The 16831-nt window shown below is 36.2% G+C and overlaps 1 protein-coding gene across 2 annotated transcripts; it reads left to right on the plus strand.

The window, feature by feature from the left end:
- Positions 1–7828: 7828 nt before the first annotated feature.
- Positions 7829–10977, plus strand: LOC131304353 (amino acid transporter AVT1J-like). Of its 2 annotated transcripts, none has more exons than XM_058331571.1 (3): positions 7829–8149; positions 9421–10028; positions 10309–10977. In XM_058331571.1, the coding sequence occupies exons 1-3, from the start codon at positions 7999–8001 to the stop codon at positions 10822–10824; spliced, it is 1275 nt and encodes a 424-aa protein (XP_058187554.1). In that variant the 5' UTR covers positions 7829–7998; the 3' UTR covers positions 10825–10977. The 2 variants fall into 2 exon arrangements, with proteins under 2 accessions (XP_058187554.1, XP_058187555.1); XM_058331572.1 differs by lacking the exon at positions 7829–8149 and adding an exon at positions 8195–8558.
- Positions 10978–16831: the final 5854 nt, after the last annotated feature.

The raw sequence follows: 16831 nt of genomic DNA on the forward strand, positions 1-16831 counted from the left end.
TATTTGGGGTGCTGCTCAGACCGAAAACAACAAAAACAAAAAGACAGGAAAAATCTAAAAGCTAGCTTGTGGAGGATTAGACCTTTTACATTCGTATCACAATTGAGATTTTGCTCTTAACTCAAGCTGGAAGAGAGACAAATTAAAGCAGCCATCCCATTCGCTAGGAGTATTTCAATTTTTCCACATATATCCCACTAGCTAGGCTATATCTTTGACTGCTTCAACGGAAAATGATACAATGTATGAAAGGACTTTGGATTTGCTCGTGAAGTCTACCGCGAGTCTCGTTTGTAAATTTTTAACAGTTCATTTTGCAGAAAACCCCAGAATTAGTTTACCTAATTAACTACAGTATCTGATAACGTACCAAAATGACACTGTCTATTTTTTCTCAAGAAAACGTGATTTAATGAGATAGATATCGGTGTCCGATTAAGGCTCCGTTCCAGAAACCTCCTTAAAAAATAAGCAGCTTATTTCATATTTTTAAATTCAAAAATAATGTAAATAAAAATATTTTTTCAATTTTTTTTGCATCGTATAAAAGATCTCATCGAGATCTTTCAAACAAGATCCATATTGCATATTTTTAAATTTCCCTAAGTCCATAATTTTTGAGCTTGAAATTGCTTTCTTAAAAAATAAGGGCTTATTTTGCGTTGCGGAACGGGGCCTAAAATTGATTTAGCATATGAATGAGTTACACATTGTAACGACCCGTATCAGTTGACCTACTAGCTCTTTGCTTAATCACTTAATTTCCACCACAAAAACATGTTTTCTTCTGCTCTTTTCATCCGCGTTTTCAAGACCAAAAAGAAAAACATACAAGGATAAAACGAACCAAGTGCTAGAGAAGACAATGCATGTGGTTCGGCTTGCGACTACACATAAAACGAACCAAGTGCTAGAGAAGACAATGCTGGCTGCTACAATAGTCTGTCTATATCAGACACCTAATGCATACCATGTACATCCAAAACATTCCCAACGACTAGGGACCAAAATCAACTCTATTCAAATTGTAATGTGGATGGTACGTTTGTATGCTTCTCTCGAATATTAGAATATGAGATGCGCGAGAAATCAGCAAAAAAAAATGATCGGGAAGGGCTTGATCCGAGCAGTTTTTTATTGAACGAGGGAATTGTTTTCCGGCTTAGGCTTAGGATTCGAAAAAGATTTCCTATGAACTACTAATAATCAACTCATTATATATTTTGTGTTATCTGGATCCAAAAAATCAGTTAAGATGGGATGTGTTGATCATATTGTTAATATTGTAGCAATTGAAATGTGTTTTGTCGAGGGCGGAATCAGGAATTGATTTTGTCCTGGGCTAACCCAAAAAAAAATTCGGTGGGCAAAATAGTGTATATAGTTTGCGTACAGGCAATTTCTAAGAAACACGGCTTATAATCCATTCCATATACCGCACATATTGCTAGCACCATCATATCATTGACCTTTCATATTGTGAAAGTCCAGATTGTAACGAGTAAGAACATTGGATATTTATTTCTTAAGAGTTAATGCAGTGGTGTGTTTAACATGCAGAATATGAAAAAACACTCTTGCAAAAACCCTCAGACATCAACAAATCTCAAAAAACGTTTCAGATTTTTTTTTCTATTCCATTATATTTTAAACCTAAAAGAGTAAGATTGTAAGAGCCAGCTTTAAACCAATTTAAGTATACCAATCAATGCTCTATATAAGTACACACAAGCCAGTACAAATCTAAGTACACAAGCCAGTGCTTTGCATTTAACAACATATGTACAAAATTAAGCACATATATCAATGCTCTGTATAATAAGGAAATACTTAAGGATTTGAAGCCTCACAATTCGAGGTATTGTCGGCTGAAAACATTTGGATGGTGGGTTGGGCTAAAATTATTCAGACTGAAATTTAACATATATATACACACATATTTTTTGGGGGGGGGTTTTGTGGTAGACATGGGCTACAGCCTAAGGTAGCCTATGGCTAGTTCCGCTATTGTGTTTTGCCCAAATAAAAGAAAAATCAATTGGATTCTAAGTTGTGAAGCAAAATATGAAAAAAAAAAAGAAAAAAGAAAAAAAAAGACGTGAATAAAAGGGGGACAGAAAGAGAGAAAAAGAATATTGATGATATAGAATTTCAATATGTAATTAGATCCATGAGTCATCTCATAAAAGGCAATGTAATACAACATCAAAATTTATTGATTCATACTGAAATGAATGTGTGCTTAGATTAGAATCGAACAAAAAAATCAAGACACTCTGAGCCAATAAAGATTGAGAAGATCGACTCTAGAATAAATTATATTAAGAGCTTCATTGTCGAATGCAGACCCATTAATCGAGAGGCGATAGAATCTGTGAATGCAAAAAATTCCATTGAAAACGAATCCTATTGATTCATTTGTTGAGATGGCGGATGTAACCCAGAATAAATTCATCTATTCTGAGAAGTCATGAGCTAACCCTACAATTGAAATATCATTTTTTCTCACAATGAAAAATTTCTCTTGTCTGACCATTTTTCACGTGGCCTTTTATGTGACGGAAAGTACGATTTCAGTATATATGATCCTATTAGATGATTCTAGAAGTTTTGAGTTGTTATTATTCATACCAGAAAATTAAGTTGATCGGACAATAGTATTGATCTAAATGAAACATATTTAGTTTCCAGGACACATATGACCAGTCATATTTTGACCGTCCATTTGTCTTATAGAAATATAATCCAACCAAGTTTTTATCGATGTTTGATCAACTTAATTTGTCACAATAATTTCAAATACATCAAGGTCTGAAATCGAACAACTCGAAATGTCAAATGAAATTGAGAGATCTTCACATGATTGGATGCATGTGCAACCAACCTAGTAGGTTAAAGCAGCAAAGCATTGTTTACCAAAATAAAAAAAAGCAGCAACGCATTGTTTACTCTTGTTTCTCCTTTGGCCAATTGGCCTCCTCATACTATGCTTCAATCTCTGTGGCTAGTATTTGATCTTCTCTTCGATGTACTATTTGTCGAGTTTTAATAAATTTTTGTTGTCTATAAAAAAGAAAGCCTTTTTACTTGTTTATAGAAATCCTGGCCTAAAAATGATCGACAACGGAAATAGGAATACTTTCAGTTATTTAATGGTGTATATGGACAATATTTTCCCCGTTCAATTTTTTTATGATTACAAGCTAGAAAACTTTGAATGTATCATGTATGAACATTGAATAGGCTCAAATACGACATCACAGAACTGATTTTCACACTGTCTTTTTTAATGCATGCACTCGTTTTCTTGTGTTTCAGTGAAAAAAATTACACATAAAAGTGTCATTAAAAGACAAGAAATGAAGTGCATATAGTATTAAAGGGAGAAGTCTGGAAATCATTACCTTTTTTAATAATTAAAACTCATTTCGAGATTTTTAACTTAATGATCTGAGAAAGATGCACTGAACAAAAGAAAAGCATAGAAAGTCTGTCCACATAGACACTTTTTGCACAAATTGTGCATAGATTTTTTTGTGAGATCTACCATGGGTCCCATACAAACGATTCGAGCCGTTCAATAAATGTAAACACTTTTTCAAGGGTCTCTGTAAAAAAATCAGCTCAATCCGATATCTATAGGTGCTCGATCCAATCATTTAATTAACTTTTTATTATCCAAAAATCTCAATGAAAAGTTAGAGATTGGATCGAGAATCTATATGTATCGGATTGAGTTGATTTTTCATAGGAACCTTTGAAAAAGTGTTTTACAATTATTGAGCAGTCGGATCGTTTGTATGGAACCCAAAGTGGACCCTACAAAAAAATCTATCCACACTCTATGCGCCTTGGTCTGTGTGTAGCAGCCCTTCAAAGAAAAGATACTGAGAATCTATTTTTAGATGCTGAGAATTAAATGTATACCTGCACTTCTGCAAACTCGGAGAATAAAATCGAGCACAACTATGGGTACAATGTTCGGTTTGGTGTACATTAAATGTATACCACTTAACCACGAGCAACCCATGTAGTCAGTGGCAAAGTCACGATTAGGATTCTAGGGGACCGGCTTAATAGATATATAATTTTTATCGGAACGTATACTTAATATATCACAAGATTTTTATTTTTCAATGCATTACATTTTTTTATTGAAATAATTCTAGCCTAATGATGTTAAAAAATACCGATGATTTTATTTTTTCTTTAAGCTATTTTAACCGTTATGTGCTTATTTTTTATTTATGAAAGAAATTGAGAAATGAGAATGTATAATAGCCAATTTTTTATCAAATCAAAATAAAATTATTAAAATTATAAGTAGTTATACGCGAATAATTACGAATAATATTCAAAATAAGGTATATGCAAAATAAAATTTTAAAACTCGGATGCTCGGAGGGTCGGGACCGGGCCCCAACATAGCGGCCCCCTGCTCCAACATACCTCCGCCCTTGCATGTATGCGGCCCCCCGAGCCCCAACACAGTTTCGCCGCCCTTGCATGTATTCAAGATTTCACACTAATGATATATACACATATGTACTAAGCAGCGGAATGTTAAACGATATATATGTCGCGTACCCCCAGACTTTTCTACTCCCTCCTTTCCTTTTTTTGTGTCCAGTATTCCATTTTGGGCTGTCCCTTAATAAGTGTCCATTTTGTAAAGTTAGGGGGGTAAAAGTTGGTGTATTGTCTATTTTGTCCCTAAAGTAGATTTTATTTTGAAAAGTTAGTGAGTAAAAGTGTAATGATGATGGGTAAATAGGGAAAGTGGAGGAAAAAGTTGATGTGAAAAGTGTAATGATGATGTCTTTTTAATAAGTTGGAATTACGAAGCAGGACACTTAAAAAGGGACGGATGAAATATTTTTTTCTTTTTGATCCGTGCCCCAGACTTTTTCTTGTTTAAGATTTCATTCACATGATGATATTCCTTTTTGTTTTGATCCGCATGATGTTCCTTTAGTACAGCAAAAACAAAACACAATAGTAAATTAAAAAACAAAAAAAAAACATGTGCAGTGCAGAGGTTGCCAAAAGAATCTCAAGAAAAACCCCACTAGAGATTACCAAACCCTGTCCTTATTAGAGCATCCGCACCAACCTGGTTAAACCAGCTCTTATCGCTATTATAGCGAGAAAGTCATCCAAAACCAGTGAGCATCAGCCTCGCTGACAACTCGGAGAAAACTAAAGTAGCTACAGTTCCTCGTTTATGTAAAGGAGCCCCTGTTCATTCGGTAAGCATTACTTTATTATTATTCTGTTGCATCTCAACTTGCAGCCTGTTTGATTGTACGTGTACTATATGAAACATGAATAAAGAAGAATAAAGAATCAATATTGTAATGGCAAAATTTTAATATAAAGAGCCTGATGTAGTAGATATTTTAAAAGTGAGTAACTAAAGTAAAAAAATAATTTTTTAAGGTATAATTTGGTCCAAAATTTAAAAAGGCTTGTGCGGATGCCCTTATAGCAATTATTGCTCTGACGGGCTGAAGTCCCCACGTCGTGCTCTACCATCCACCAAACCCTTATCTAGTTGGAGTACTAGGAGTCTAGGAGTATGGGTTTAAGTCGGCTTGTAAGCTCTGGACTACACATATTAAAGTCTGACTGGTAAACCCTTAATATATGCACGGCCCGTTCGTCAACGGGATATAGATGATAACTATAGCGAATATAGTGTCGCTCTAGATAGCATTTTTGAACTACTTATATTCGGTGTTTGTTGCCCGAATGTAGAAGAGAGATATGATATTCTTGAATTGTATATTCGTCTAGAGCCGAATATAATAATGACACCTCCCTTTATTTTTATTATATATGTCTTCATATACTGCTTTGTAACTACGAAAATGCTATATTTCCTGTTAATTCTATATCCATCTCAAAACAAACCTTACTATATAGATATCTAGTCTTCAATAATTACTCATACAAACCATATAATATATATTCCCATTTATCATATCTCCACCCATAATATATCCACCGAAAACAAACTCGGTCGGGAAACGGCCCGTTGCATCTTGTAGATAACTCCGTCCAAGCAATTTTTATAGTACTAATTCATCTCCCTTGTTCCCAAAGTAACGTTGAATTGTCTAGTCTAAATTCATTTAGCTAGCGTATGTAAGTTGTGTAACTCAAATTAATCTCTACCATATACTTCAAAAAAAAAAGAGTTCATTTGGATTGGATCTAATTTTAGATCGATCCTATCATTGCTGTTGTTTCTTGTTCCGTCATAGGGTAGGCTTCCCATGTTATACGTCTTTGAACTAGATGGGAAAGGTGACGAGGATTAATTCATTCGGCCTAATCAGCCAAATGGCTTTTTTTTTTTTTTCTTATTTAATTTTTTTTTGCATTTGTCAGTTTTTCGTCAATTTTTTTGTAAATTATTGATTTGTCATGATGTGAGGAATCTAAAAAGTAAAATAATTACAATCGAAATCAATTTTTTTTAATAAAGAAGAAAAAATTGGCTTAATTTTGTTTTTATCCAAAAAATTATTTAGGTTTCGATCATAATTTTTTACTTTTTAGATTTCTCTCGTCATAACGAAGCAATAATTCAAAAAAAATTGACAAAAAAACTAACAAATGCGAAAAAAATTTAAATAAAGATGAAAAAAACAAGCCGAATGACCCCTACTTTGGATAATATTTTCCTACTCCGAATGAATTCCTATTTAAACACGGCGAAATTGCATTTCAGAAATGATAGGTGGCAGGTTTTAGTTCATAAGGTAATAATTAAGCTGGCTTACTAACTTCAGATAATATCTTCCTATTCAAAAATACTACTCCCAATCATACACGGCAACATTGAGATTTGAAAAGAGTAGTGTTGCGGACACAGATTCAGACACAAATGTATGCAGAACCCTTCGATGCACGTGAAATTGGCCATGTACATCGGACGGCTTTGAACATGTCTGTTTTCGTATTTATAGCTAAACTGTGAATGCATGTCCTTTTCTCACGCCTTAATAGTTGTCAAATTGTAATTATGAATGGCGAGATTATTCAGTGACTCTTGAACATTCTGATGTGAAAATTTATTCAGTGTCGGAATGTTGCGATTGTAAAAAAATCAACCCAAAACTAGTAAGAATTAAGAAAAAACATAAAAACGAAGCGGTCAACGTCTGAGATTTAGGAATTTGCTCATTATTAAGCTTTTAGATTCGAACTTATTAGGTGTTATCAAATTCTTTGGGATCAATCCACACATAGCTTTACACCGGCTTAAATGGGCTTTCCATAAGTCGGCGATGAGATCGATTAAGCTTCAGAATTAATTGAGATGCGTGTATATTGGGCTATGCACTCGAGTCATTTGAAAAGAGTGGGCCTAAAAATTCTAAAAAAGTTAAGCCAAGGTGGCCTCCTCAATAATTTCCCCAGATTGGAATGTAGTGCCGTGTATCGCCATTTATTTCGTTGTAATCATGTGAGTAATGAAGCAGCCGAGTGGGTGTCGAAAACGATGTGTCCAATGGTGTGCCTTTTTTTAACACATTTTCCATGCATTCTTGGCCGTCATTTGGGATAATTCCGCAAGACAGTATTTTTTGTGCCGAAAATTTTTGTATCCCAAGAAATTTTTTATCCGTTGAATTTAAAACATAAAAAATTCAACGTTTGGAAAAATCCTCGGCACAGAAGCACATAAATTTTTCGAGACATAAGAGATTGGACCCCAAATCACATAAATTTTCGGAACATAAGAGATCGGACCCCAAATCCCACAGGAGAAAATTAATGTTTGTACTTTGTACTATATAAATACACGGAATTCCCCAGCTCCATCACACCACCCAAAAAAACTCCTTATTCTACTCTCTTGCTATTTCAAGAGGTAGCTGCCCAGTTTTCGGATTAGGTGTTGCACTTATCACTGCCTCTCTCTCTCTCTCTCTCTCTCTCTCTCTCTCTCATACACGCGCGCGCGCACACACAGACAGAGTATCTACAATGGATGCCGTACCACGAGATGGGTATTCCATAACAATACCACTCTTGGTTGACAAGGATGAGAAGGAGCAGGACAAGCTCTGTGTGAAGGAAGCTGAGGGAAACACCTCCTTTTTCAAGACCTGTTTCAATGGACTCAACGCTTTGTCAGGTTTGATGGATTTTTGTTTGTGATTTTTTTGCTCTTTTTTCCCCCTATCAATTGGGTTGATTGCTTTATGGTCTGGAGCCACCACTGGACCCCTACATTGCAAATCCCACTTTCTTTGTCTACCTAATTTGATCTAGGGATCTGACATGTAATCTATATGACATAAGATGAATAGATTTAGTTAAATTACAAATCCATTAGGTTCTGATTAAGATCTTTGAGATTTACTGTGCTATAGGAACTGATTGTGATTGAAGCGCTTCAGAAAACATTTTGGCCGTTTCTTGATTTCCCTGTTTGAGGATATACCCACAGCACCCTGTTTGGCTGCTGAGAAAAAAAAAAAGATCGAATGAATTGAAGCCCAATACAAGTAATTTTCGTAATTGCTGAAGTTTTCGCTATTTGGGTACGCAAACAACCATCTTGTTAGAATCGTTTGTTTTTTTTATAACCGGATGTCCGGGCGAGCTTCCGTATGAAGCTAATGACCTCAAGGAGGACAAACACTTATTAGCTTTCTCATGCATGCTTACTTGACCAAACCCCTTGGGGTTTGTTAGAAACTTATAACTGTTTGTTCATAGTAATCTTGATCAGATTGAAGCAGTGGGTAGATGGGCAAATCATGTGGGATGTAGTTGAGGGTCTAAGAAAGGTTTATAAAGTTTTATTCGCTAGCGGAAACTAAGGAATTTTGAGCCAAATAAGGTTATAGAAATCTCCCTTTCTGCTTGTCTTTGATATGCGTACAAAAGGTAGTAAATTATCAAATAGATATGAACAATTGACTTAAGAGGGTGCATCAAAAGCTCCTTCTCATCAAAGGGAAAAGCCAGTCTTCTTTCTGTTTGTATTCCTCTTTTTAGTCTTTGTTCTTCCTGAAAAAGTCTTGGAGCCACTGGAGGTTTGCTCGGTCCGGACTCTGACATAAATTGAGGTGCACTTAAGCCGCCCGAACAAATGGTCGTAAAAATGGATGAAGAGAGAATGTAGTAGTTCTGTTTAATGGACGTGAATAATTTGATCACTAAATATGATATTCTAGTTTTGGTAATGAGTAAGTGAAATCCATCCTGTTTCTATAATAGCTTTCCTGCAGAAAACAACTGATAGTACTGTTAGTTTCCATAAACCATTTTACCAGTTAGACTTCTTTGTGCACTCTCAAATCTATTCTCATTTCCCCTACCAATTTTCTTCAGAAATAAATTTTCTGTACTACATTGACTTAAGAAACTACAATAAATCCTCTTTGTTCTATTCCTCAGGTGTCGGAATACTTTCAGTTCCCTATGCACTATCATCAGGAGGGTGGTTGAGCTTACTACTACTTTTTGTCATCGCTGCTGTCACCTTCTATACCGGCTTGCTAATAAAGAGATGTATGGATGTAGATCCACACGTTAGAAGTTATCCAGACATAGGCGAGCTAGCATTTGGAAACAAGGGAAGAATGGTGGTATCGGTTTTCATGAACATGGAGCTCTACTTGGTTGCCACAGGTTTCTTGATTCTAGAAGGTGACAATTTACAAAATCTCTTGCCGGGTGTGGGAGTTGAGATTGCTGGAGTACCAGTTGGTGGAAAACAAATGTTTGTTGTAATTGTCGCCCTCGTTATACTGCCAACAGTCTGGTTGAGTAACATGAACGTCATCTCTTTTATATCTGCTAGCGGAGTTTTAGCTTCTGTTATCATCTTAGGCTCGATTGTGTGGGCCGGAGCGCATGATGGTATTGGATTTGAACAGAAAGGAACACTCCTCAACTGGAAGGGAATACCTACCGCCGTCAGCTTATATGCATTCTGCTATTGTGCCCATCCAGTTTTTCCCACCCTTTACACTTCCATGGAAAACAAAAAGCAATTCTCCAAGGTAAAGTGCTTGAATCGTTTGAGAGAACCTAATCTTTTTGGTTATTACTTTGGAGTAAAACACCCTGAAAATACTGTACTAGTTAGGGTTGAGATTTTAGAAATTGGAGAAAATTCAATGAGTTTAAAAACAAGCACTTTGATGATAATTTCATTTTGTAGAGTTTCGTTTGATTTTATTCAACTTGTGGGGTCTATTTTGTAATGACTCCACCATACTGAATTCTGGGGTCGCCACTGGTTTGTGTTACCAAATTTCACTCTGTTTTGCTCTGTTGCAGGTGTTGCTCCTATGCTTTCTCTTCTGTACTGTTACCTATGCATCAATGGCAGTAGCTGGGTTCCTGATGTTTGGTTCCAGCGTACAGTCGCAGATAACACTAAACCTCCCAACCAAAACATTCAGCTCAAAAGTGGCAATATACACCACCTTAGTCAATCCTGTTGCTAAATATGCACTGATGGTAACACCAATAGTGAACGCTATCGAAAATCGCTTCCGGGCATACTACAGTAAAAAGCCGATTAGCTTCTTGATCAGATCCACCTTGGTGATCAGCACTGTCATCGTAGCCCTGTCCATCCCCTTTTTCGGGGATCTAATGTCACTTGTCGGAGCATTTCTGAGCGTCACAGCTTCGATTATACTTCCATGCTTGTGTTACTTGAAGATATCTGGCACTTACCGAAGACTGGGATTTGAACCCATTGTTATCGAGTTCATCGTGTTACTGGGTATTGCGATTGTTATCGTTGGAACTTACACTTCTGTTCTAGAAATATTAGGGCATTTGTAAGCAATATCTGTCTCTGCTGACTTTGAAGTTGATTTCAGTTTTGTAAGGCACTTGTATGTTACTAATAGACAGAAAAGTCTTGGGCTCAGTGATAGTGTTTGTATGGCAATCTCAAGAACTTCTTTTAGTTACAATTAAGCTTTTGTATGGCAATCTGTATAACTTGTTGAAGTGACAGTTAAAGTTATGTGGATCAATATCGTAAAACTATATTATGCAAGCCAAACATTTCAAACCTTCGGTTAGCTGGAGGTTTGGCTGGTTGCTAATTTCAGTAACCCAAGATTAGTCGGGGTGCACATAAGCTAGCCCGACATTTTGTTAAAAAAGAATATGTTAAAAAGATACGCCGTTGATCAGAAGATTAAAGCAACTGACTCATTCCACACTGCAAAACCCCCTAAAGTACAAATTTTAATTTGATTAATCTCGTAAGTCATATCACCACCCTTTCAAGTCTTTAGTGGGGTTTTTGAAATTTTGTCGTCGGGGCGGATTTAGGGCGGGGATTTACATATCAACCATCTACTTGTTCTCTGAAAGTTTTTAAGAATCATTTCCAGATCCTACCCGATCTCCAAAAAAATTTCCGAATTTCCAACCCGTTCGGGGCAGGGATCGGAGCTAGTCGGGTTGGATAGGATATGACCATACCTAGGTATCAATTAATCTTGTGCTATGTAAAGGCAGACAGAGTGAGAGGCACGCCTACAGTTTAACCGGCTTAAAAGATAACATTGATGGCAGGCTCCCACCTTCCTCCAAAAACAAGTTTCTCATGAATCATCTTCTTTTCTCTTCTTTGGATAGTTGTTTGATTATTAGTACTTCCGAAAGAAGTCGATATCTCCATTGTTGGCAGGCTCATCTGACCCGAGCATCAGAGCTTACTAATGGCTTATGGTTTGGCTGAAGAATTCACTTAGATTATTTTTCTTAATTGATTGTCCATTGATCATTTTGTTGTATGATCCCAATGTTATGGATCTTTTATTTACCCCACCACAAATAGGTCAAGGGTCAAGTCCCACATCGGCTAATTATTACCTTCAAAACAAATATGAATTTAAACGACCTCTCGCTCATTGTCAATTAAACCAGTGATAGATGTGTACAATTTCTATTAAGCGGCGGGTAAAATCATTTGTGTCGCTCCGAACGGCGTGACGTTGCTCGATCGTGCAGTTGGCTACCGTGCACGTCCGTTGGATAATGACAACGTGTATTTATAATCGGAAGAGATGTTCATGTTGTGACTTCATAGTATGTGAAATTCTAGGCCTAATATTAACGTATATAGAAGTCGTAAAAATTTGGGGCCCATTTTTTTGCATTTTTTTGGGAGGCTGAAAGTTTATTTGCTGCCCATAAGCCGGCTGTGTTGCAGAGTTAGGTTGGAGGGAAGAATTTCCGTCCAACCTGTTTAATCATGAGATCCAATGAGAGAGAAGTCGATCCAACCCAGATCGAATTGAATACCACTCCACGTGAGTCAAAACCCTACCTAGAACCTAGGGTATTAGGATAAAACCAGCTAAACCAATTAAAAACCGGACTGGGCCGGTTCGACATAATTTCAAGATTTTGGGCTGAGGGGGAACGATTTTTTAGACTGAGAGGGAACGAGTTTATCGCAAGGAATGGGCTGGCAATGGGAATTGTAAGACGTTGAACGGAGAAGAAGATGACGGATTGTGGGTTTCTCCCGTTTTCTCTCTGTTATCTTGTTAGCCTCTAGACAACATCGTTTGGTTAAACGAGGAGGAGGAGGAGTTGTTGTTGTTGTTGTTGTTGTGAGCCCTTGGATCCTGTAGTATGATGGCTAAACTTCCAAGGGAACATTTGGAAAGAGGGGTTATCTGCACATCTACAGGAAGTCAGTCCCATGAGTTGCCTATCAGCTCAGGGGCTAGGTTGCAATGCGATGATTGTTGGGGTCATGTTGTCAGTAATTTATACTCGCTTTACTTTTGTTCTTGTCAAAATTCTCAGCATTGAAGATATGATTCTTTATGTTTATCAACTTAGTGGAGGAGACTTGAGAGACTAGGGGCTACTATCTTATTTGGTTGATATATAGATAGTATTTAATATGAAACCAATGTATTTCGAAATTCTAATGATAGCCTACCCACAAAGAGCCCACATTCCCATCAGTGTTTTGGCTGAAATTTGATTTGGTCTACATTTATTAAGGTTTTAACAATGCTTAACTCAAGACATGTTTATTTGAGTTTCAAATTGGATCATTCTACCATAAAATCAGAATTTTCGAACACGTATCTGTCGAACAAGGGGTACACTAGTATATGTTAGAGAGTAATTTGAATGAAAAGTCTAGTTAGGACTTGACTTAAGATCCAGGATTGCATAGACCAATTCAAACATCGGAGATTTAATTGTACTTTAGGCCTAACTATTGGAGTGTACCAAGAAACAAATGCAATTTCGATGGCGATCTGTATGATAACTCTTAATCTAAGCTATTGAAGTTGAGATAGTCTCGTGAACAAGACTATATTCTCCTTGTATGTCACAGCCCCAATTCCCAAGAGAATTTTTTTAAAAGTTTAGGTTCCTAAATCAATTTGCGTATACAATGGTTAATTCATTAAAGTCAATGTTATTGTCCACTAGGAGCAAGTTATTTTGAATGGAGAAATACTTATTTCTGTATGTGCTGTAAACAGGGTGTTTGTTTACAGCACCAGCCAATTTCAGCCGTCTATTCACACAATCAATGGCTGAGATTCGTTTTCAATTATGACTGGTCACAATTAACTCTTTCCTAGAAAAGTTTCATAAAAATCTGGACCGTTCAGAACACTTTTGGACGGTCACGATTGAGTGCACAGCCGGAAACAAGTTTTTCTCTTTTGAATATACCTAAAACTTCGCGTACCAAGGACGAAATACCTTGTCATCTTGTATATACTATTTGTCTTCAAATAGACAAGATTTGAAAATAGGGGACCAAAGTGATAAAAAATTTAGATCTTGGGGAACTAAAACTGTGCTTTAGGGCCCGTTTGGATGCAGGTAAAAAATTAAGGGTAAAAAATATGAAGGGGGGATAAAATAGTAGGGGATATTAATTTTGATGGTTTATGAAGGGATGATAAAATAGTATGTGGTTTGGATGGAGTATTAAATAGGGGATAAAATTTGACTTTGTTTGGATGGTTTATAGAATGGGGGGGATAAGAAGGGTGGATGGTGGGAAAAGCTGTCAAATGACTATTTTGTCCATGTGCAGTGTTAAGTTTGATTACGTATTAAAATAAGTATATAAATTCAATTTTCAATATTAAAAAATGTCTATTCTAAAAATTTTATAATAAAAAACATTTTTACACCATTTATATATTAAAAAATATAGTTAAAAAATTAAGTGTTCCGATTTTCAATCCGTTTGAACCAGTGCGAATATCTTATTTTTCTGATAATTTTATCTTAGATGGTCATTATGAATTTTTGGTTCTAAGCCTTTCAATGAGCACCCTAAGAGAGCTTTGAAACTAAATAAGGAGTTTTTGGGTGCTCGTTGAAAGGTCTTAGAGCCCAAAATCCATTATGACTATTTAAGATAAAATGATTAAAAAATATGATTTTCGCACCTGCTCAAACGGATTGAAAATTGAAACACTTAATTTTTTAACTATATTTTTTAATATATAAATAGTGTAAAAAAAATAGGTGTTCTAATTTTCAATCCATTTGAACCGGTGCGAAGATCTTATTTTTCTGATCATTTTATCTTAAATGGTCATAATGGATTTTTTGTTCTAAGACCTTTTAATGAGCACCCTAAGAGAGTCCTGAAATTAAATAAGGAGTTTTTCGGGTTGGAGAAAGGGGATAAGCAAGGGTAATTTCGTCCAAATTCCTCCCTCTAAAGCCGGATTAAATTTGGGGAGGTCAAGGGGTGCCCAAAAATTATACCCGAGAATCCCTGAAATGGGTGAAAAAGAAGAAGGGGTGAAAACTAAGACCCCTGCAATTTTCGTTTCCAAACACCGGCTTAACGGTGAGCCCCACCCCATTCACCCCCTCTTATTTTTGCCCCCCTGTTTTCACTCCATCCAAACAGGCCCTTACTCATAAATAGTGGTGGCAATTTCATTCTATATTTCTTAACCCGCCCAAATTCGTCCACTTATAACTCAACCCAATCCGCCCAAATTCTATAATGGATTGATATTGGTTCAACCCATATAAATCCATATTTATATGAATTTAAATGGATTAAAAATGAGTTCAATATGGATTAAACTTAAAAGACCCAAGCTCTCATATTTTTCTATCTTCTTACTCGTTGCCCTCACATTTTCTGTTGTTCTGTAACTCTACGTACACATAACCATATGTACACATTTCTCTAGAGAGAGAGAGCACCCGTTTTCAACAAACTCTCGTATTTTTGTTTTCTTCGATCGACTTTCTGTCGTTGTTCCCAAAATAATAACGTTTAGTTCGTGAGAAATTTAATTCAAATCCTCCATAATATCAACTGATTTTTTAGGACAAATGGTGGAAATTTATTTCAACAAGTGGTATTTTGGTTACATAATGCTACTTTTTGCTATCACTCTATAAGTGTATTTGCAGAAATTGAGCGGGAAAGTTCAATCGAAATTGAACTATTAATTCGAAGATCCTATTCAAATTCACCTGTTATATACTACAGGGGTGTTTGGAAACTTAATTTTTGCATTTTCGGATTCTCATTTTCCCATTTTGGGTGTTTGGCATCCCATTTTGAGAATGGATTTTCGGTTTTTGGGTTTAGAGGCAAAAACCCAGAAGTAGGTCTAGAGGTGATTTTCACATTTTTGCATTTTCGGATTCTGTGGTCAATTACCAAAATACCCACTTTCCTTCCTTCATTTTCGACAAAGTAATAAAGACAAAGGGCAATATGGTAAAAATCCAACCCATAATTCATTTTCGACAATCATTTACCAAATACTACTACATTTCAAAATACATTCTGCACAGATCTCCCAAACACTCCTACCATACTAAAAATATATTCTGGCCATAATCCAAAAAGCCAAAAAATCAAAAAGCTGAAAATGAAAAGCCAAAAAATAGGTTTCCAAACACCCTCTACTTCCTCTATCCCCAATTGTCTGCTCTTATGATAAGTCGTGCAATTTTTGAATTGAAAAAAAAGTACTTTCAATCATCATTTTTAAAATTTCGTTACACCAAATTAAAATACTTCACGAACTCTATAATATGGTGGAAAGAAATTTAAAAAATTATGCCCGGACGTAAAAAAAAGATTAAGCAACCTATCTTGGCTCTGTAACTCTGTTTTATTTATTTATTTATGAGCAAGATAATCTCAATTATATTAAATGCAAGGAAAAAAATACAACCAAAAGCAAAATTCAGTTCTAACAAAGCATGGACATTGATCCTACAGCTTAGAACCTCCTACTCTTCAGCCCATAAAATGCACTGGATCAAAAGAATAAAAAATTCAAACTGTTATTTTACTCATTTGCTTTTTGAGGAACCAAGCAGGAAAAAAAAAATAAAAATGCCAGGGGTTTTCCTGGTTGTATGACGGCGAGAAAATGGAGAACGGGTCGGGTTGGGTGAATTGGGTATGACTTGACCCATATTTAACCCAATCCATTTTAACCCGTCTACTATTAACCTTTAATTGACCCACCTATATTCAACTCATAATCCGTTTCAATTAGTCCAAATCCACCCAAATCCGTTCTTTTGCCGCTCTAGACTCATAGGGCCACGGAGAACCAAGTAGGGATGGCAATCCCGGCCGCCCCGCCCCGTCCCGTCCCGTCCCAAATGAATTGGGGATTTTTCGGGGATCGGGTAGGGGATGGGGATAATTTTAAAAAAAAAATGGGGAACGGGTAGGGGATGGATATGAGTCTGTCCTCGCCCCATCCCCGCCCCGCCCCGTTTGTGTGTGTGTGTGTGTGTGTATATATAATAAATAAGTTATATACATAAATAAAAATTATATAGG

The sequence above is a fragment of the Rhododendron vialii genome, chromosome 10a, assembly GCF_030253575.1.
Source record: "Rhododendron vialii isolate Sample 1 chromosome 10a, ASM3025357v1".
Classification (NCBI taxonomy): domain Eukaryota; kingdom Viridiplantae; phylum Streptophyta; class Magnoliopsida; order Ericales; family Ericaceae; genus Rhododendron; species Rhododendron vialii.

Coding starts and splice junctions, on each gene's coding strand:
- LOC131304353 (XM_058331571.1), top strand. CDS start 7,999: ATGGATGCCGTACCACGAGATGGGTATTCCATAACAATACCACTCTTG. Junction 8,150..9,420: donor TGGACTCAACGCTTTGTCAG/GTTTGATGGATT, acceptor TCTATTCCTCAG/GTGTCGGAATACTTTCAGTT. Junction 10,029..10,308: donor ACAAAAAGCAATTCTCCAAG/GTAAAGTGCTTG, acceptor GCTCTGTTGCAG/GTGTTGCTCCTATGCTTTCT.